Genomic DNA, 23,592 nt, shown 5'->3' with positions numbered 1-23,592 from the left:
TGGACATAAGGCTGGTCCTTGTGCAGAGCACCTTGCTTAGTGTAGGTGAATACAGAGAAGAGTCTAGAAACCAAGAACTTCTTGGCCTTTATGTGAATAAAATGTTTCTGGCCCCCAAATCGCAGGCTATAGGTCAGCCATCCCATAGCCCACATTGGTCTGTTGCCTGTGACCCGTAAGGGTATCACTACTTCTGGGAGGCTGGTGTGCTGAGCATANCCAGTCAAGGGCCATGATGAAAGAATATTCAATATCTCTAGCCAGAGGTACAGATGAGGTATCCTTGTGTATACCACAGCCTTACCCATAGCCACCTTGTCCTCTGAGGCAGCAAAGGAGGATGCCCTTTGTCTTGTTTGCATGCAGTGCTGGCTTTTAATGGTCTGTCTTCTGGCTGAGTTAATGCATTAGAGTAGCAGGACTAAATGAAAAGACAGAAATTGGAGTATTTCAGTATGGGCAGGCCACAGTGGAAGAGAAAGAACAAGATGTGAGCTTAAATGGCTGAGGTATTGTTCAAGGCATGACTCTACAAAGTGCATTAGATTTTCTGTATAATTCAGTTGAAGTACAGTCAAAGGATGGGGGTAAGTAAAAATTTTAATTTTCCAAGGTTGGTGCTTTCTGAATCTAGACAGAGAACTCATGAATTTTAAATAAATGAGTTTATATGACTACAAAAATATTTACAGCAAAAGGTGTCAGTAAACAGTAAATATAAATATACATACACACATACACACATTATATATATACATATATATATATAGAGAGAGAGAGAGAACTAGAATAAATAAAATTGTTCAATTATCAACATGAATTATAGTCTCACCTTATTTAGCAGAGATTGTAAATACTGCTCATATTACGTTTTTTTGCGTTCAACATACACACACACACATGCAGAAATACATACACAGAACTATTCACACACACTGTAAGTTTATTGTGCAAAATACCAAGTGATCATAGCAGAAAAGAAGAGAAAAGTATCTATTGAGGACAAAAATTCTAAATTGTGAGTACCATTATAATACCCTCAGGTGTTCTCCATGTCTGTGGGTTTCATGGTATTATTTTTAAGTATATCACCTTACCTGCCTTTGATTTCATGGTCCTTTAGCCTCTGGCTCCCATTCAAGAGCTTGAACTATGGGTACATATTACTTACTGTTTTTTATATTTCCATTTCCAAGAAAATATATTTTCATTCCTTTGATAATTTTTAATACTAGTGTTTGTTCTGATGGGAAAGGTTTAATCACTATTGATGTGATACTCTTGATAATGAATCAATATGACTTCATCATAANTTATTCTTAAAATGTNACAAACTCTTCTCAAAGGAAACAAAGCTATATGATCTGGATTGGCTTTGTACTATGGAAAATAAATTGTACAATGATTCAACATTACATAACTCTGGAGTGACTCTAACATCTTCTCTCATACAGATCCATAGTGCCATGCATTACAAACACCTTAAATTTGACNTTCAAAATCTTTTCTCCATTGTTTTCTTTCCATAGCTTCATCAAATGCATCAATCTCTGTACCGTGCATTCTACCTGACATTTTTTCTGATGTAGTGTCTAACTCAGTGTTATTCAAAGCAGAGCAACCACACATTATAAAGGTTTAGAATGCCCAGTCAAATAAATAGAGTAGAATAGGAAAGAAGACAGATATAATTCTTTTATCTGGTTATGGTTTGAAATACTAAATAAGAGTCAAGGTATGTGTTTCTGTGTGAACTCATACTCTAAATATTTGTATTTCTATCCCTAGTGTTAATTCTTGAATGACTTACCAGTAGGTGAAGTGACAATGTCCATGACCTTGTCTATTGATAGTTGCTTCATGTCACATCTGCAGTGTAGATTTTTCTTGTGACTTTACATGACAAAGAGAATATTGGTCTCCACATTCTTTTCTCTTATAGGGTTGAGTTCTAGATTGAAGTACCTAGCAACAAGAGACTCTCAGGCTACAGAACAGTGCAACTAGCTAAGGTTCTGCCCCATGCTTGTAGTATCTCAACCAGTTAGCTTTCTATTGAATCCTCAGTATGAGTAATCAGATTTTCTAGTATAATTCATAACCTTAAAAGTAAGTTAACTTCGTTTCATTACTACCATTCTGCATTTCCCCTCATTATACTTTCTGTACTTTTTGAAGTCATGTTGTCTACATGGCCTCAGCTGATCCTCACCATCCTTGTAAAACATAGTCCAATAAGCATCAGCATTTAATGGCATTCTAGATGAAGTGCATTCATCAAAAAGCTACAAAATAATCTATCCAATGAGTACAGAGCAAAAACTTAGTATCCAAGGAACATTGTTTAAAAGAAATAATATAGTAGGAAAGAATTGAAGTCTTACCAAATGTAGAGAAATGGAAATATTTTTTTGTATTCTATCTGATTCTGTATTCCCAAATGTAGACAAGTGGAAATAATTATTTGTAGTCTATCTGATCATAGTGAATTGAAGGCAAATATCAAAAGCACACATAAAATCATATATGCCTAAACTCTGGAAGATTAAATAACACAATCCATTGATTGATGAATGGGTCATTGAAGATACAAATTTCTAAAAATAAAAAGTATCATATTTAAGCCTGTCAGATACAAGTGTCAGTCACAAACCCAGAGTATAGAGTTCCAAGTGCCTATAAATAAAGAATTAATGTGATTTCAAATAATGTATAAAGGCCTTATGTAACCAAAACAAGCCAAGTTCTAAATTAGTAGTTGAAAATAATGAATTCATGGTAGATATGAAGGAATAGAAATGATCAAATACAAAAAACTAATGAAGCAAACAGGGTTTTTGAAAACATAAGATCAACCAACTGTGAGCCATGCTACCTAAAACAGTAAGAAAACACAAGTGAGTGAAGTGAGAGAAGCATAATGAATCATTATGATGGATGTGAATGGAATTCAGAACCCCATAGTCCTAAGACATGGGGTCCTAAGACATACATTTTCTTAAAGAAAATGTTTGAAGCCCACTCCATGAGATGTAATTCATATCAGACACTGCTAAAGTGGCCAAGAACCTGACATTAGCTAGGTCATGGATCTAGGGGGAATATTAGTACTGATATTCTGAAATGAAAGCTTAAAGGTTCTTTGGAAACTCAATTGTGTTGGAGAGTGTTTTGCCGAGGCAAACACATGAAGGAATGTTACCTAAAGTAGACACAGGTGAAAGGCTAAGGCAGACTAGTGAAGAAGCAGTTCACTGAAGCAGATGCAGTGAAAGGTGGTTCTGCGAATGCAAGCACATGAAAGGACACACAATGAAGGATTTAACCCTAACAATACCCATGTATTGTTACATTGTGTAGTTGAACTCCACTTGTCTGGACTCCATAGAGAGAAATGCACCAAAAAAAAAAAAAAAACGTTTGGTGGTAGGTTATAGTTTCTTGTCACTTCTGCAGACTTGAGCTGATTGGCAGAGTGATGTCAGCTGAGACAGACTCATGTGCTGAGGCAAGACACATGCTGAGGCAAGACCTGTGAAGGACAGGTGATGTTTAGAGGGAGTGTAAAAAGGACTTAACAGAGAATGACAGAGGCTGAACTTGACTTGATTATAGAGCTAGCTAGGTGTGCAATGCTTGTTGGTCTTGAGTCTTCACTTATCTTTGCTTCACTGGGGGGTGGGGCACTGCTCCTGACTTCCCTGCTGGTCTATCCGGACACTACTGAATTGGACTGCTGGATTATCTGTAAAGTGTTTGTGAGTGGATTGAGCTGCCACTGGTGCTCTGTGAACTGAATTGCTGATTTCCTGACAATACAAATGGGATTATTCCAAAGAACCATTTCTAAACAGGTCCACTTCCCCCATGTCCTTTCTTTTCCGCTACTTCTGTTGGGTGGAGGGAAAGAAGGGAGGCTAAAGCATTTAAGAACCATCATTAAAAATAATTTTCAAGTCCTACGGGCCTACATCTGCACCTAGGACATGGAGCTGATTCTCAGTCCTCTGTGCACCTTCTCTGCCAGAGGAGAGCTTGCCTTCAGGGAGTACTCTGACCCAAGGACTCAGGAGAGATCACCATTCTCTTCCTGGTGACTCTCTAAGGTGGAACCACTCAGGAGCACACAGGCCACAGAAGCAGCAGAGCAGCTAGAAACGGTCCTATAGGCCTACATCTGCACCCAGGAGGTAGGACTGTTCTGCAGCCCTCTGTGCAATGGTCTTGCCAGGAAAGAGTTGGTCTCCTAGGAGTGCTGACACAGGCTTACAGACATACAGGAGGAACAAGCTCCAGCTGGAGACAGCAAGAATATCTAACACCAGAGATTACCAGATGGTGAAAGGAAAATGCAAGAATCTTACCAACAGAAACAAAGACTACTTAGTATCATCAGAACCCAGTACTCTCACCAGTGCAAGTCCTGGATACCCTAACACACTGAAAAAGCAAGATTCAGATTTAAAGTCATATCTCATGATGCTGGTAAAGGATTTTAAGAGGAACATAATAACTCCCTTAAAGAACTACAGGAGAACACAGGTAAACAGGTAGAATCCCTTAAAGAGGAAACACAAAACTCTCTTAAAGAATTACAGGATAATACAGATAAACAGGTAGAAACCCTTAAAGAGGAAACACAAAAATACCTTAAAGAATTACAGGATAACAAAACCAAACAGGTAAATGAATTAAACAAAACCATTCAGAATCTAAAAATAGAAGTAGAAACAATAAAGAAATCACAAAGAGAGACAACTCTGGAGATAGAAAACCTAGGAAAGATGTCAGGAGCCATAGATGCAAACATCACCAACAGAATACAAGAAATAGAAGGGAGAATCTTAGGGGCAGAAGATACCATAGAAAACACTGACACAACAATCAAAGAAAATGAAAAAAAAATGCAAAAAGATCCTAACCCAAATCTTCCAGGAAATCCAGGATACAATGAGAAGACCAAACCTAAGGATAATAGGTATAGAAGAGAGTGAAGATTTCCAACTTAAAGGACCAGTAAATATCTTCAACAAAATTATAGAAGAAATTTTCCCTAACCTAAAGAAAGAGATGACCATGAACATACAAGAAGCCTACAGAACTCCAAATAGTTTGTACCAGAAAAGAAATTCCTCCCATCACATCATAGTCAAAACACCAAATGCACAAAACAAAGAGTATTAAAAGCAGTAAGGGAAAAAGGTCAAGTAACATATAAAAGCAGATGTATCAGAATTACACCTGAATTCTCTCCAGAGACTATGAAAGCCCAAAGATCTTGGGCAGAAGTCATAAAGTCCCTAAGAGAGCAAAAATGCCAGCCCAGGCTAATAAACCCAGCAAAACTCTCAATTACCATAAATAGAGAAACCAAGATATTCCATGACAAAACCAAATTTACACAATAGCTTTCCACAAATCCAGCCCTTCAAAGGATAATAAAGGGAAAATTCCAACACAAGGAGGGAAACTACATTCTACAAAAGGCAAGGAAGTAATCTTTCAACAAACCTAAAAGGAGATAGCCATGTGAACAAAATTCCAACTCTAACAACAAAAATATCAGGAAGCAACAATGACTTTTCCTTAATATCTCTTACTATAAATGGACTCAATTCCCCAATAAAAAGACATAGACTAACAGACTATCTACGGAAACAGGACCAGACATGTTGCTGCATACAGGAAACCCACTTCAGTGACAAAGACAGAAACTACCTCAGAGTAAAAGGCTGGAAAACAATTTTCCAAGAAAATGGTCCAAAGAAACAAGCTGGAGTAGCCATTCTAATATTGAATAAAATTGACTTTCAACCTAAAGTTAACAAAAAAGACAAGGAGGAACGCTTCATATTCATCAAAGGTAAAATCTTCCAAGATGAACTCTCAATTCTGAATATCTATGCTCCAAATGCAAGGGCATCCACATTCATTAAAGAAACTTTAGTAAAGCTCAAAGCACACATTACACCTCACACAATAATAGTGGGAGACTTCAACACCCCACTCTCATCAATGGACAGATAATGGAAACAGAAACCAAACAGAGACACAGTGAAACTAACAGAAGTTTTGAAACAAATGGATTTAACAGATATTTATAGAACATTTTATCCTAAAACAAAAGGATATACCTTCTTCTCAGCACCTCATGGCACCTTCTCTAAAACTGGCCATATAATCGGTCACAAACAGGCCTCAACAGATACAAAAATGTTGAAATAATCCCATGCATCCTATCAGATCACCACAGACTAAGACTGATCTTCAATAACAACATAAATAATAGAAAGCCCACATACATGTGGAGCTGAACAACACTCTACTAAATGATAACTTGGTCAAGGAAGAAATAAGAACGAAATTAAATACTTTTTAGAGTTTAATGAAAATGAAACCACAACATACCCAAACTTATGGGACACAATGAAAGCAGTCCTAAGAGGAAAACTCATAGCTCTGATTGCCTGTAAAAAGAAACTGGAGAGAGCATACACTAACAGCTTGACAACACACCTAAAAGCTCTAGAACAAAAGGAAGCAAATTCACCAAAGAGGAGTAGACTTCAGGAAATAATCAAACTCAGGGCTGAAATCAACCAAGTGGAAACAAAAAGAACTATACAAATAATCAACCAAACCAGGAGCTGTTTCTTTGAGGAAATCAACAAGATAGATAAACCCTAAGCCATACTAACTAGCGCGCACAGGGACAGTATCCTAATTAACAAAATCAGAAATGAAAAGGGACACATAACAACAGAATCTGAGGAAATACAAAGAAATCATCAGATCCTCCTATAAAAGCCTATATTCAACAAAACTGGAAAACCTAGATGAAATGAACAAGTTTCTAGACAGATACCAGGTACCAAAGTTAAATCAGGATCAAATTAATGATCTAAACAGTCCTATATCCCCTAAAGAAATAGAAACAGTCATTAGTAGTCTCCCAACCAAAAAAAGCCCAGGACCAGATGGGTTTAGTGCAGAGTTCTATCAGACCTTCAAAGAGGACCTAATACAAATATTCCTCAAACTATTCCACAAAATAGAAACAGAACTTACTCTACCCAATTTGTACTATGAAACCACAATTACTCTGATACCTAAATCACACAAAGACCCAACAAAGAAAGAGAACTTCAGACAAATTTCCCCTATGATTATCGATGCAAAAATACTCAATAAAAAACTTGCAAACCAAATCCAAGAACACATCAAAATGATCATCCATCATGATCAAGTAGGCTTCATCCCAGGGATGCAGGGATGGTTAAATATATGGAAATTCATCAATGTAATCTACTATATAAACAAATTCAAAGGAAAAAAAATATATGATCATCTTATTAGATCCTGAGAAAGCATTTGACAAAATCCAACACCCCTTCAAGATAAAAGTCTTGGAAGGATCTGGAATTCAAGGCCCACAACCAAACATAGTAAAAGCAATATGTAGCAAACCAATAGCCCAAATCAAACTAAATGGAGAGAAACTTGAAGCAATCCCACTAAAATCATGGACTAGAGAAGGCTGCCCACTCTTTCCCTACCTATTCAATATAGTAGTTCTATAGAATCTGTAGAACTCGAAGTTCTAGCCAGAGCAATTTGACAACAAAAGGAGATCAAAGGGATACAAATTGGAAAGGAAGAAGTCAAAATATGACATTTGCAGATGATATGATAGTATACTTAAGTGACTCCAAAAATTCCACCAGAGAACTCCTAAGCTTGATAAACTACTTCAGTGAAGTAGCTAGATATAAAATTAACTCGAACAAATCAGTGGACTTACACAAAGGATAAACAGGCTGAGAAAGAAAGTAGGGAAACAACACCCTTCACAATACTCACAAATAATATAAAATACCTTAGTATGACTCTAACTAAGGAAGTGAAAGATCTGTATGATAAGAACTTCAAGTCTCTGAAGAAAGAAATCGAAGAAGACCTCAGAAGATGGAAAGATTTCCCATGCTCATGTATTGACAGGATTAATAGAGTAAAAATGGCTATCTTGTCAAAATTAATCTACAGATTCAATGCAATCCCCATCAAAATTCCAACTCAATTCTTCACTGAGTCAGAAAGGACAATTTGCAAACTTATCTGGAATAACAATAAACCTAGAAGAGCAAAAGCTATTCTCAACAATAAAAGAACCTCTGGGGGAATCACCATGCCTGACCTCAAGCTGTACTACAGAGCAATTATGATAAAAACTGCATGGTACTGGTACAATGACAGACAGGTATATTAATGGAATCAAACTGAAGACTCAGAAATGAACCCACACACCTATGGTCACTTGATCTTTGATAAAGGAGCTAAAATCATGCAGTGGAAAAAAGACATCATTTTCAACAAATGGTGCTGGCTCAACTGGTGGTTATCATGTCGAAGAATGCAAATTGATCCATTCTTATCTCCTTGTAGAAATCTCAAGTCTAAGTGGATCAAGGACCTCCACATAAAACCATAGAAACTGAAACTTACAGAGGAGAAAATGGGGAAGACCTTCGAAGATATGGGCACAGGGGCAGAATTCCTGAATACAACACCAATAGCTTGTATTGTAAGAGCAACAATTAACAAATAGAACCTCATAAAATTGCAAAGCTTCTGTAAGGCAAACAACACTGACAATAAGCCAAAAAAAAAAAAATCAGCCAACATATTGGGAAAAGATCTTTACCAATCCTAAATCTGATAGATTGATAATATTCAATATATACAAAGAACCAAGAAGTTAGACACCAGAAAACCAAATAACCCTTTTTTAAAAAATGGGGCTCAGAGCTAAACAAAGAATTCTCAGCTGAGAAATATTGAATGGCTGTGAAGCACTTTAAAAAAATGTTCAGCATCCTTAATCATCAGGGAAATGCAAATCAAAATAACCCTGAGATTCCACCTCATACCAGTCAGAATGGCTAAGATCAAAAACTCAGTTGACAGCAGATGCTGGCGAGGATGTGGAGAAAGAGGAACACTCCTCCATTGTTGGTGGGATTGCAAGCTGGTACAACCACTCTGGAAATCAGTTTGGTGGTTCCTCAGAAAATTGGACATAGTACTACCTGAGGACCTAGCAATACCACTCCTGGGCATATACCTAGAAGATGTTCCAACATGTAATAAGGACACATGCCCCATTATGTTCATAGCAGCCTTATTTATAATAGCCAGAAGCTGGAAAGAACCCAGATGTCCCTCAACAGAGGAATGGATACAGAAAATGTGGTACATTTATACAGTGGAGTACTACTCAGCTATTAAAAAGAATGAATTTATGAAATTCTTAGACAAATGAATGAATCTGGAAGATATAATCCTGAATAAGGTAACCCAATCACAAAAGAAGCCACATGATATGTACTTACTGATAAGTGGATATTAGCCCAGAAGGCCGGAATACCCAAAATACAATTCACAAAACACCTGAAACTAAAGAAGGAAGGCCAAAGTGTGGATACTTCGGTCCTTGTTAGAAGGGGGAACAAAATACCCATGGAAGGAGTTACAGAAACAAAGTGTGAAGCAGAGACTGAAGGAATGACCATCCAGAGACTACCCCACCTGGGGATCCATCCCATAAACAACCACCAAAACCAGACAGTATTATGGATGCCAACAAGAGCTTCCTGTCAGGAGCCTGATAAAGCTATCTCCTGAGAGGTTCTGCCAGTGCCTGACAAATACAGAAGTGGATGCTCACAGCTATCTATTTGATGGAGCACAGGGTCCTCAGTGAAGAAGCTAGAGAAAGTACCCAAGGAGCTGAAGGGGTTTGCAGCCTCATAGGAGGAACAACAATATGAACTAACCAGTACCCCCAGAGGTCCCTGGTACTAAATCACCAACCAAAGAAAACACATGTTTGGACTCATGGCTCTAGCTGAATATGTAGCAGAGGATGACCTCGTCGGTCAACAATGGGAGGAGAGGGTCTTGGTCCTGTGAAGGCTCTATGCCCAAGTATAGGGTACTGCCTGGACCAGGAGCAGGAGTGGATGGGTTGGTGAGCAAGGGGAGGGGGAGGAGATAGGGGGTTTTCAGAGGGGAAACTGGGAAAGGGAATAACATTCGAAATGTAAATAAAGAAGATATCGGATAAAAAAGAAAAAGATAAATATAAATAAATATATGTATAATAAAAAGTGATAAATATAGTTGAAAAAATAAAATAGAAAAAAATAAGTTTCAAAAAATTTAAGTTACAGGAGGTGCCCAGCGTGGCTTAGGCATAATGGGTAACTGCTTTTAATATAGAGAAAATGGCAGATTAAGAGGTTTTAACAATGTTGTTTAGGGAGATTGGCAACATGGCAGTTACTGCAGCTGGGTGGTATCCTGCCTTCCTTCCAGAAGGATTTTTTTTTTTTTTGGTTTTGCTTTATAGTTTTCATGTATACTATTTTGAAAGAGTTTAATCAGAAACCTAACAATTCTCTTCTGTTAGAAAAGATTGCAGAGTTGGCTATGCACATAAAGACTTTGCAGATAGAGGCAGAAGTATGTGGAAAACACAAAGGGTCACAGGGAGGAGAAAAATGGCCAGTCTTGGTGAATGAGACCAGGTATGTACCACATGATGAAAGTGGGGAGTAAACTGGGGTAGAAAATAAACTGCTGCCCCATTCTGCTTCTAGGATGAAAGAGCCAACAATGGCACAGGTATACCAGGTTAATGTGCAACTCAGTGCAATACCAGAGAATTTGCTTGGACCTACACAGGCACCTTCAGCTTTCCCAGTCTTTTCATAGCATATACTTGCTACAGATGATGGATAGGCTTATAATGAAATTGACCTGGCAACCAATAGAAATGTTAGATCTAAAGCATTTTAAAGAGGTTATTGTAATGTATAGTTTACATTTTTCCTTTGTCAAAAGAAATGGCTAAATAAATATCGCATAGGGTTGTCCCAAAAGATTGGAAGGGATTGGCGTCATCTGTATGAGAAGTTGAACAACAATTACAATGGTTGTCATGGTGGAATGCACGAAGCCATAAAACTAGCATGATGTAATTTAGCAAGGGGAATTAATGTTGTTAAAGACCAGCTGCTTGGTGAAGGGTGCTATGCTGACTTACACAAATCCAATCTGATGATGGTGGAGTTGAACAATGTCATGTTGATGCTTTATGAACTTGGGATTTGGTTGAGGAACCTAGGGGAAAAATCCACTTCATTTACTAAAATGATACAAAATTCTGGAGAAGCCTTCCCAGAATTCTTATAGAGATTGAGTTCACCTATGAATAAAGCCATAACAGACCCTGAAACCAAACAGTCATTGATATAAATATTGGCATTTGAGATGCAAAAAAAACAAATGCAAGAGAGCAATCAGACCACTGAAAGCACGTGGAGCCCTATAGATGAATAGGTAAGGGAAACAACTGATACTGGTTCTCAGGAGTAAATGCAAATACCATAGGCAGATCATAGCTAGAAATATCAGGAATCCTAAATGCTTGATGTTTTCATTGAATTTGGTCATTGCCAAAGAAATTGTAAGGTTAAAAGATTCAGAGTTCAAAATAACAGGTACACTGACAATACAGTAGATGGCAACAGTAGCAGAGAACAAACAGTGCCTCCCTTAATCATCGTTAGGAAAGCTGCTTCTTGTAGTAGATGGATATTAACAGAGACTCACAAGTGGACAGCCAGCAGGAAGTGAGAGACTTTGGAGGACTGACTCAGTCCAAATTCAGATATCTCTCAAATCCCTTCCCTCAATTCTTGGTGACCTATTGGGGAAATGAGGCAGGGAATTTTAAGAGCAACAAGCAATAGATGACTTCAAGAAAACAGTCCAGAGGCACAAGTTAACTCACAGAAACTGTGGAAGCCCGCACAAGGTTGGCAATGTGTCCATTCAGATGGGGTCCCAGCACTGAGAGGGGCATGAACAGGAGCTCCCATCCCTAACCAACAAGTCATTTGCAGCTGGGGACTCATGGACTCATGAAGATGGAAATCAGGCTCTCAAGTTCAGCATCTCTGTGCATGTTAACCACACCCCAGGGCCGGTCCCATGAGCAGGAGTAGCTGGCCAGTACAAAATGAACTCCAAGTTCTTTATTTTTGGGTATGGGCTTTTTGTTTCATTTGTTTTAGTTTTGCATTTTTAATATTTTTTTTTGTGTGTGTGTTTTGAATTTAGTGTTGTGTGTTTTTTGTTGTTCTGGAAAAAGAGAGAACATGAAGTTGGGTGGGCAGGTAGGAAGGTAGAGTTGTAGGAAGGGTCTGGGAGGAGATGTGAGAAGGAAATTCATGATCAAAGATATTGTATATCAACTTTTAATAAAGCTGAATAAAATCAAGGAATAATTTAACAAATACATCAGAAAGATTATTAAATGTGATTAAGTTAAGCTTTATTCTCCAGATGCCAGGATGGTTCAGCATCCATATATCAATAATTACAATATATCTCTTCAATTAATGGTAGAAGAGAAGTTTCATGACTCTCACAAAAATCATGAAATGATATTGACAAACGCTAACACTTCTTCAAAATAAATGTCTTGAAGAAACTGGGTAAGATGGGCCATATCAGAATATATCAGAAGATAATAAAGAGAGCTATATCTATATCTCATCTATAATCTACCTGTAACCATATCTACATAGATACATATATACACATATATGTTACATATATACATATATATCCAACAGTATATTAATAAGGGAAAAGCCAAAAGCAGTTCTACTAATATCAGGACCAAAATCAATGTCTACTTTCTCCATTTCTATTCAGTGCAATCCTAGAAGGCTTGGCTAGAACATTGCAGAGAAGAGAAATAAATAAGGGGAATAGCAACGGGAAAGGAGGAAGTCAAAGTTTTGTTGTTGTTTGGTTGCTTGGTTTGGGGTTCATTGAGACTATATTCCTTTGTATAGTTCTTGCTGTCCTAAAACTCCCTCCATAGACTCAGCTGGCCTTGAACTTATATAGATCCACCTACCTCTGCCTCCCCAGTGCTGGGATTAAAGGCATACCCTCCCACTGCTTGGCAAGACAAAGAATTCTTATTTGCAAAATCTGGTTCTGTATATGAGAGGCCCTAAAAACTCTACTAGAGAACTCTCAAAAACTGATTGAACACTTTCAGCAGTATGGAAGGATTCAGAATTACCATCACAACCTGTAGCGTTTCTATTACAAATAATAAACATGCTGAGGAAAAAAACCTTAGAAGCAATTCCACTCACTATTGCCTCAAAACAAACCAAAACCAAAGATCTGAGAATACATCCAACCAGTGAAGTGAAAGATCTCCATTCCCATAGGTTAGAAGAACCAATTTTGAGACAATGTCTACCTTAACAGAAACAGTCTACGGATTTAATGAAATTCCCATCAAAATCCCAATGCTAGTCTTCACAGAGCTAGAATAAAAAAAAAAAAGTCAAAATTCACGTGGTAACAGAAAGTCCTCAAAGAACCAAAGCAATCTTCTTCCAAGACCTAAGACTGTAAGTGTCACCACACTTGATTTCAAGTTATATTATGGAGCCTTAGTAACAAGAGGCACGTGGTACTGGGACAAAACCAGACAAGTAGATTAATAAGCAGAGAACAGAAGAGCTGGGCATAAACTCATGTAGCTACAGTCAGCTGGTTTTTTCATCTGGATGACAATGTTCACTGGCAAAAAGCCTGTGTAGAGGGAGGTATTGATTCCTAATTGGTTCTTGATTGTGTCAATTAAAGACAGTGGCGGCTAATCACTGGGTGAAGGAAAAAAGGTGGACTTTCCAGGTTCCAGGAGGAAGAGGAGGGGACTAGATGTAGAGTTTCTTTTTTCAGCCAGGCTTCAGAGCACAAAAGCCATCAAAGGCCTGCGGGCAATTAGAACTGGTGGCTCTCTGCCACCAGCGGAATTCTGATATAGGATAGCCAATGAGTTTAGGGCAATAGATTCCATGCCCAGCAGTTGTGTTATCTGGTTGGTCTTAAAGTGTTAGAAATGTCTGATGTTTTCCACTCTCAGTGTTAAAGTGGGCTGGAAGAGAAAGAGCACAATTGGGGCAGAATTTAGGGGCTTTGTAGCGGGAGAATCAGGTCAAGGACTGAGCTCCAGGGAAAAGGTAACCAGGTGTAGTGCAGGCTGGCAGGGGAGCGATCTCAGAGCTCCGCCTTGGCAAAGCTATCGGGGATGAGGAGATAAGCAGGTGGAGTGCGGCCCCAGGCAAAGAGGCAGCATTATTTTTAAAATTACATGCAACAAGACTGCTTTGACACATCTATATTTTTAAGGTTGGATATCCACATGTAGAAGGGTGAAAATAGATAGGCCCCTCTCACTCTGCACAGGAATGAACCTTCAGTAGATCAAAGACCTTCACGTAACACTCAAAACTCTGAAGCTACTAGAACACAAAGTAGAGACTAAGAATTTTAATCCCTTAAACTAAAAACTGTCTGAATAGTATTTAAATTTGCATTTTCTTGATGGGTGAGAGTTTTTTGTGATCATGGTTTTCAGTCATTCGTCTCCTCCTCGGCCCTCCCCACCTCCCCACACTCTCTCTCACTCTCTGCACATCTCCCAGTTTTAAGTGCCTGTTTTAGTTGCCATCTACTGCAGAAGGAAGCTTCTCTGGTGATGGTTGATCAAGATGCTGACCTACGACTATAGTGGAATGTTGTTAGGAGTAGTTTTAACAGGAGTTTTTTGTTTTTTGTTTTTTTTTTTCCCCCGAATAATGTTTGGTTTTCCCCTAGGTCCATGGCCTATCTAGTCTATGGTTCTTGGCTACCCGAGCTGTGTCAGGCATGGGTCCCACCTTGTGGAGTAGGACTTGAATCCAAGCAGAAAGGGGTTGTTTACTCACACAATGTTTGTGCCACTATTGTTCTCGTGTATCATACAGGAAAGGTAACGATTTCTCATCAAAGTTTTTGGACTTGGTACATCAAACAACCTAACTTGGTAGTTACCTTTCTCCTCTGGTAGCATGCATAGTTTCTTCCAGGATCATGAACACTAGTCAATAGGGGTAAAGGCTCCAGTTAGGCACCTGCTGAATTTCTCTTTGTTAAAGGAGATATATAAATGTTGTGTTTGGCAATAGGACCTTACCATTGTTTGGTGGAGAGCTACCAATAGCTAACTAAATATCTCGAATAGATTTAAGTAGTTATTGGCCACATGTAGTTCTTCCTGTGAAAATTTTACTTCATTTTTAAAAAACTGGTCTGGTTCTTTCCTTATTGTTCTGTTTATAATATTCCTATATTATTTTTTTGTGTGTGTGTGTATTTGTGCTTTAGCATTAATGTGTCATATGTACCTGGACCTATGAATGTATGTACAGGTAGGCGTGCATGCCTGTGTGTTCACCTGTGTACTTGTGTGTGTGCATTTGGTGACACCAATAGTTGATGCTTGGCATCTTGCTGATCACTCATCCACCCACTCTGTGTTTTTGAAATAAGCACTCTCAGTGGACTTGGATCTCAACAGTTCAGTTATATTGGCTGAACAGGTAATATGCCTCCACGCCTGCCTCCTTTTGTGGATGCCAGGGATCAGAGTCCATACCTTATGTTTGTATAGCAAGCACTTTACATACTGGGCTATCACCCAAGTCCCATGTATTATTTATATTAGTCTTTCTGTCTTAATTAGGATTGCTATTGCTGAAATGAAACACTATGGCCAAAAACAAGTTGGGGGGTATACAGCTAACACTACCATATAATAATCTCTCACTGGGGGAATTCAGGGAAGGAATTCAGGACAGCAGTGCTGGAACCTGGTGGCAAGAGCTGATCAAAGGCAGTGAATGGCATGCTTTTCATGGCTGCTCAGCCTGCTGTCGTCTAGATACCAGACCCACCAGACAAGGTATGGCACTATGGACTGGGTCCTCTTCCGTTGATCACCAATAGAGAAAGTGCCTTACCATTGGATCTCATGGAGCTGTTTTCCTTTCCTTTCCTTTCCTTCCTTCCTTCCTTCCTTCCTTCCTTCCTTCCTTCCTTCCTTCCTTTCTTTCTTTCTCTTTCTTTCTTTTTTTATTAGATATTTTCTTTATATACATTTCAAATGCTATCCCAAAATTTCCCTATACCCTCCCCCACACCCTGCTCCCCTACCCACCCACTCATGCTTCTTGGCCCTGGTGTTCCCCTGCACTGGAGCATATAAAGTTTGCAATATCAAGGGGCCTCTCTTCCCAGTGATGGCCTATTAGGCCTCCTTCTGCTACATATGCAGCTAGAGATATGAGCTCTGGGGTTACTGGTTAGGTCATTTTGTTGTTCCACCTATAGGGTTGCAGACCCCTTCAGCTCCTTGGATGCTTTCTCTAGTTCCTCCATTAGGGGCCCTGTGTTCCATCTTATAGATGACTGTGAGCATCCACTTCTGTATTTGCCAGGCACTGGCATAGCCTCATACGAGACAGCTATAACAGGGTCCCTTCAGCAAAACTCTTTCTGGCTTTGTGCAATAGTGTCTGGGTTTGGTGGCTGATTATGGGATGGATCCCCAGCTGGGGTAGTCTCTGGATTTTTTTTTTTTTTTTTTTTNTCCAAGCTTTGTCTCTGTAACTCCTTTCATGGGTATTTTGTTCCCTGTTCTAAGGAGGAATGAAGTATCCACCCATTGGTCTTCCCTCTTTTTGATTTTCTTGTGTTTTGCAAATTGTATCTTGGGTGATCTATGGTTTTGGGCTAATATCCACTTATCAGCGAGTGCATATCTAATGACTTCTTTTGTGACTGGGTTACCATGGAGCCGTTTTTCAACCAAAGCTCCTTCATCTCTGATGATTTGAACTTGTGTCAAGTTGAAATACAAAACCATCTGGTACAACTGATCACTTGTCAACTTGGCACACAAACACATCATTATTAGTTCCACAGCTTTTCCTTTCTTATTTATCCCCAAGATCTCAGATGTAGGGAAGGCCAGGGAGAGAGGGCTTGTAGTGTCAAAAGAAGTCTGCTGGGGATTAGCATTGGGTGCATCTCTAGGCCATGCCAGATACCTGGGATAGGGTAGGCTCCAGGGAGTCTATGAGAATGACTATATCTATATCAACATTTATATCTATGTCTATATACACAGAGAAATATATATAAAATGATACCATGCAGTTTCCAATGCCACTACAACGGACAACTATTTGATTGAGAGGTAGGAAAGATAGAGAAGTGAAGTGATGAGTGAGAGGTGGAGAGGCTTAACTGAGGTCATGGTGATCTTCAGATCTCTGCTACTGCTGAAGACCATGTCTGCTATGGGTCTGCTATGGTCCTGCTGCAGCTGGGGTCTATGTTTATGTCCCTGGCCAATGTTACTACTGAGGACTATGTAGATGTCAGTGATCTGTGCTACAGCTTTAGGCTATGCTAATGACAAAGGATTTGGCTGAGGTTAGGGTCATATTAATGTAGGTGGCCTGTGCTTATACCAGGGAAAATGGTGATGTCCAGGTTTGTTCTGCTGTTGAGGATCATGTCTGGGACCATGGTCCTATTGCAGCCAAGGTCTCTGTTGATGTCTTTGACCTGTGCTGCTTCTAGGGTTTTGATGATGTCTGTGGCCTGTGCAGCAGAGGGCTGTCTCTTTAGTGCCATGGAAGGCCATACTGAGGTCAGCATGTTTATGGTCTGTGCTGTTACCAGAAACCACGTATAAGTCCATGATCCGTGCTCCCACTGATTATAAATAGCAAGAAAGCTACATTGCCTGGTATTGATGACTGTAGACTCAGATGAGAAAAAGAAACATAGAGGGCTTCTGTGAAAACCACTAATCCATGCCCCCCCCCCGCCCACCCCAAGTAACAGCCTAGACAGAAATCCATAGAAGGGTGCTGCCTATATCTGACCCTACTTACCCTTGGAGATTGGAGGTAAAGTGGCATGGAAGTGAGAAATACCACAGGAAGCTCCCCTGAATGCTCTTGTAAGCTCCTTTAATACCCTCCACCCATGCCCAATTGGTCCCAAGAAAGTATCTCTTCTAAACTGTAGTTCCTTTTTGACTGGCATTGTCTGAGTCAGCAATCCTTGGTCTCTCAGGAAGTCCTCAATTAGGTCCTCCTGTAGTAGATGCCTTTGTGGCTATGTAGCCACCTCGTTTATGCAGAGGTGGCCGAACTGTTCCTCCTACAGAAGGGGACTCTTAAAAATTGTCATAAGGATGCTGAAGTGTAGCTCTCTATAATTAATGATTTCTGGGTCAGGAGTAGGGCTCAATTATTTTTAAGGGATTGGGAATTTGACAACATTCCATTGAATATATGGGTCACACAAATTTAGATTTTTTTCTTTATTTTTATTTTTGGTGTGTGTGGGGTGGGGGCAGCCAGAATTAAGGTGGGATTGGGGGGCAGACCTCAGAGGACTGGGAAGTTTCAGTACTCAGGGTTCATAAAGTAAAATAACCAAACAATTAATAAAATTATTATTGGATAAAAAGTGTGGTGTTTCCTCCAGTTTAAATCTCTACAATCTAGAGGGACTCAGTCTACTCTACCTTCTTCCAAATTCAAGTTCAAAATCACTGAAGACTCCTAACACAGACACTGTACTTACTTGAGACAAGCCTCCTTCATGTCTCACACTCATATGCAATGTGGTTCATGAAGCTATACAACTTAGAAATCTCAGTTGTTAATGCAGAANGCCCCATGAAGCCCTCAGATTCATCAGATTACTGGGGATGATGATACAGGATGGTTATGATAATCGCCATGACATCTAACAATGCCTTGCTCTTGAGTTTGGAGCTGTGTCTGAGGAAGAGACCTGGTTTTCCCTCTCAGCAGAGATCCTCAGCCTGACTGTACCCAAGACCCATCCTTAAGCCCCATGGAACACCAAGGAGCCTCTGCTGAGCAAAGGCAGGCTGAGCTTTCTCAGTGCTTGACATTTCTATTGATGCAGTTCTCACTGGTATAGCTATCTGCTTCTTTATGATATGATTTTTCAAAGTTGAGGATTATTGGTATTATTTCCATAGGAAACATGACAGCGAATCCTTACTTTGTTCTAATGGCTCTATAAGTATTACAGTCTTCTGAATCCTATTTTTTTATGTACAAATATGTGTATGTATGTGGCATGGGCATATGTATCTTTGTGTATGTATACATGCAATTGGGTGGAAATACATATGCATGCAAGAGCATGTTCATGAGAACACAACCTCTAGTAGAACCCTCAGACACTCTGTCCACTTCCTTGACGACAAGGACTCTTGTTGACCTGGAGTTCACAAGATAGGATAGACTGGCTGAGGAATGGACCCAGGCGTCTGCCTAACTCTAGCTGACTACAAATAGGATTCTGAGTATCCACAAACCACCACACCTGGCCTTTTAGAATGGATTCTTGAGAATTCAGTTTCCCAAAATTGTGAGGCTGGCACATTAGTGACAGAGCAGGCTCCATAGCCCTGCATCTGATACTACAAGCAAAGGTGTAAAAATGTTGAATTGCTAGCAATAAGATTTCCTGTTTAATACCTTAAGACATTCTACTTAAGGCAAAGCAAAATGAACAAGTGGAGATTTTAAAAAATTCTCATGCATGTGACTCCCTGTGTTCTCTGTGTGTGCTAAGGGATGTGACATGTCACTCAGCATCCAGACATAAAAAAAAAAAAAAATGTGCTCCTGAGAGACCCCACACACTGCCAACTATATGGTGTCTCTATAGCCTCTGGACTGGAGGTCACTATAAGAGACTGAGGATATTCAGCCCTGAGTTTGGGAGTTAGTTCCCTGATTGTGCGAAGCTACTATCTGAAGAAGGATTTGGCAATGTGGTACTGGTGCCTTTGTGATTCAGAAAAGATTCAGGGACCCAGGACTCAGCCCTCAGGAGGTAGGTTGTTTGACAGTTGTTCTGTGTCTCTGGGGATGAGAATGTTGTACTAGGGAAGCTAGTAGAAGTATTGTTTACTCTACGAGCCATTACCCATACCACCTTTATAGCCACTCAGTAGACAATGGAGTGGGGTCAGCCAGTACTTGCAAAAGTAGTTTGCAATTATCTATTGCTGAAGACCTTTGAAATGTCACTTTTATTTCCTCTGATAATGGGATGAGATGGCAGACATACCAGTACAGTCCAGAGCTTTTCTTTCTTTGTTTCAACTATCCCTGGGCCTAGGCCTGGATCATGTAACTTCCTTACAATTAATCTTCCAAACTGACTGATCCAATTTGACTTTTCTCAGCTTCTTTCTGAGCTACTCTGCTTGACTTCTTACTAACTTCAGCAATATGTTTCAGTATTCTGGCTCCGTCTCCTTCTCTGGCTTTTTCGTCTTTACCTGTGTCTAGGTTGTTCTGTCTTCCACTCTCTGTGTAAAACTTTCTGGGTTAAAAACTGCCACACATTTCTCTCACTGTACTGCTAGAAAGTAGCCTCTCATTCCTATGCTGGTCTCTGAGTTGGACAAATCTTATCTTTGACTTATTTGTTAATTCTTTTTCTGATGTGTTGCTTTGTCTGCCCACATTTAGACATCACTTTCAGCCATGGTTGCCTCTTCCTACAACCAAACCTTGACCTTCTTTGCTAGGAATTAAATGTACGTATTAAGGGCTTGTCTATTCTGGCCAGATCATACTGTAATCCAGGGCATATTTGATTTTCTGGCATGATCATATTTTTGGCTGAGATCCCTCACCAGAGCAGACAATATACCTGGATTAAAAATTTTTTAACATGCCTCATAGTGGTACAGGTTTTGATGAATAAGTGGCTGTCCAATGTGACTAAACTCAACACTTTCCATGGATACACACATGATAAAGGTCACATCCTGTATTCCAGAGACAAATACAGCTTCTGATGCCACCATCACTGGGGAAGATCACTGAACTTCTCTTAAACAGCTCCCACAGGTCTCCAACCTCCCTGTGACTCCCCCGTGGAAGAGTTCTACTAGGGAGTACCAACAGTGAGCAAAGACGACCCAAAGAATCCCGTTCTGTTTTTGCCAAGCAAAACAGAAAATGTGTATTGTGCATGTGTGTGTGTGTGTGGGGGGGGTGTTTAGAACAGAGAGAGGCAAAACCAAAAATATGCATGAGGGTCCCTAATTAAGGGGGGCTTAATTAAGTACACTGTAAGATAGCAAGAGGCACTAAAATTGCTGAAAGTTAAAAACATTGGTTATATACCAGGAACTATACTTTTATTGAACGCTGAGGGTTTTTTTTCATGCTGAAATATTAAATATCTCTAGAACTTTGTGTCAGTTAATTTTAAAACATGCAATGCTACACATGCCAAGATGATATGTGGTAATGCATGAAGGCTTATAATGTATTACTTTTCACGTTTCAACCTGTTGCGCTTCTGACTCATTACTTGCCACATGGCTCTCTTCTTCCTCCTTGGAAGTGGAAACAGTAGGTTCTTCAAACTTTGATGATGCTCTTATATACCTATTCAAAAGCCAAGGTAACAGAAAGACTAAGGAAGCAATGGAAAGAATTGGAGTAATCAGTACGAGGTCCATATGTTGCTGGGATTTCTCTTCTCCAGGTGGAGGGCCACTGTCAACACTCCCTCCAAAGCCACTTTCCAGGCAATGTGGTGGGTCCCACCTCCAGTTGCAGTGGCAGTGGTGTAAATTGTTGCACATACCTTTCATAGTACATGTCTTGGATGAACACTGTTCTAGCCAAATTGGCTTACTAACACACTTCTTATTAATACACACATGCTCTGGACCACAGTCTGTGCCATCTTTCACAATACCAATGTCAGGGATTGTCATCCCAAAATGGTAGTCAATCCCCCAACAGGTGACACCATTGAGGTGAGTCCAGTGTACAGTGGAATGGTCCCTCAAAAATGGAATGCGTGTTATGTTCTCACATTGAACTATGCCACAGAGGATGTCTGGGTCATGACATCTTAAGTATGCTTCTCTGATCATACCACAGTTGCCAAAACGGTCACCTTGGGTGTTGAGTTCTCTGTAGCAACTGTGATCTGCACTCCTGNCTTCTTTGCCGAAGATTTGCTTACACTGTTCATCTCGGTTATTACATCTCTTCTCATAGCAGTAGCCACCATCTCTACAGGGACTCCCATCAAGCAAATAAACGTCATTAGNACACTTATGTGAATGTCCGTTGCACCATTCTGGAAGGTCACATTCATTGACCTCTTGTCGGCAAACTGTGCCTGCTGGCATGATCTGGCAATATAAGCAGCAAAGCCCAAAAGCACAGGCAGCGCCATCATTAAGGGCACCCCTGGAGTTACAACATTGATCTCTTTCACACATATGCCTGTCTCCACAATCACACTGTTCTCCATCATCAACCACACCATTCCCACAGAACTGGATTTCTAGGTTGCCTATTGACTTCTTTTCCTTGCGCAAACAATTGGTAGTAGCATATGTTGTCCAGAAGTTAGAATAACTACAGTTACTGAACTCGGGGTTGAAACTGTACGTTGAAGACATTAAGCAATAATTTATTCCTCCACATGTACACGAGCTGCTATCATGCTCCATACCCAGATTATGACCCATCTCATGTGCTATAATATGTGCAAATTGAAAAAGATTAGGACCTAACAGACGATCAACTCCACAATTATTAGATAGCAGACAGACAGTACCAACATAGGCTAAACCAAGGAATTTACCAAATGAATGATTCACAAAAAGATGTGCAATGTCATTTGGAATTCGAATATTAAGGCTGAGAGTCTTCCAAACACAAAATTCCTCTAGAAGAATTTCCATTCTATCCACGGGCACAAGATTTCCTTCATTCCACAACTCAAGTCCAATTAAAACTACCTCAATATCCAGTGCAAAATAAATCTTATTTATTAAACTGATAATCATGAATACTTCCACTAACACATGTGATTTATTATTGTTATGATAATGAATTCGCTCACAGTCAACAACCAATGCCAGGTCAAGAAAACTCCTGTGGGTCCACCATTCCTCATAGTGGTTTTGCATCAGAGTGGGGTTCTCATTCTGCTGAAGTTTCATTTGCCGTGCTATCTCTTCTTCTGTCAATGCACATCTCATGGGGAGTAATTCTGTCTCCTCACTGTCCATCTTGTGAACCAAATGTTCAAATGTGGAAGAAAGGTTCTTGGGCTTGATTTCATAGACTGTGCCATTTATCTGTAATATTCCTTGAAAGCCTCCATAACAGGTGGTAATAGCAACAATAGACTCTGGGTCTCCATCCATATGGCCATGGTAGTAGCAATCATTCTGGACATAAGGCTGGTCCTTGTGCAGAGCACCTTGCTTAGTGTAGGTGAATACAGAGAAGAGTCTAGAAACCAAGAACTTCTTGGCCTTTATGTGAATAAAATGTTTCTGGCCCCCAAATCGCAGGCTATAGGTCAGCCATCCCATAGTCCACATTGGTCTGTTGCCTGTGACCCGTAAGGGTATCACTACTTCTGGGAGGCTGGTGTGCTGAGCATACCCAGTCAAGGGCCATGATGAAAGAATATTCAATATCTCTAGCCAGAGGTACAGATGAGGTATCCTTGTGTATACCACAGCCTTACCCATAGCCACCTTGTCCTCTGAGGCAG

General features: G+C 39.8%; 2 protein-coding genes across 2 annotated transcripts in view; both read right to left on the bottom strand.

Moving 5' to 3' along the window:
• LOC110300704 (disintegrin and metalloproteinase domain-containing protein 25-like) overlaps positions 1-23,592 on the bottom strand; it is a 68,298-nt gene that overhangs the window by 2,036 nt on the left and 42,670 nt on the right. The window contains 2 exon segments of the mRNA XM_021170961.1: positions 1-2; positions 5-421. The exon segment at positions 1-2 is cut by the window's left edge and continues 2,036 nt beyond it. Of these exon segments, the coding sequence (XP_021026620.1) occupies positions 1-2; positions 5-362 (360 nt within the window). The 5' untranslated portion in view covers positions 363-421.
• LOC110300703 (disintegrin and metalloproteinase domain-containing protein 25-like) lies at positions 21,279-23,586 on the bottom strand. The gene has a single exon (XM_021170960.1). The coding sequence runs from the start codon at positions 23,567-23,569 to the stop codon at positions 21,338-21,340; it is 2,232 nt and encodes a 743-aa protein (XP_021026619.1). The 5' UTR covers positions 23,570-23,586; the 3' UTR covers positions 21,279-21,337.

Source organism: Mus caroli, chromosome 8 (assembly GCF_900094665.2).
Source record: "Mus caroli chromosome 8, CAROLI_EIJ_v1.1, whole genome shotgun sequence".
Lineage (NCBI taxonomy): Eukaryota > Metazoa > Chordata > Mammalia > Rodentia > Muridae > Mus > Mus caroli.
Note: the sequence above shows the minus strand (reverse complement) of the source record. Positions and strands in the feature narration are given on the sequence as shown.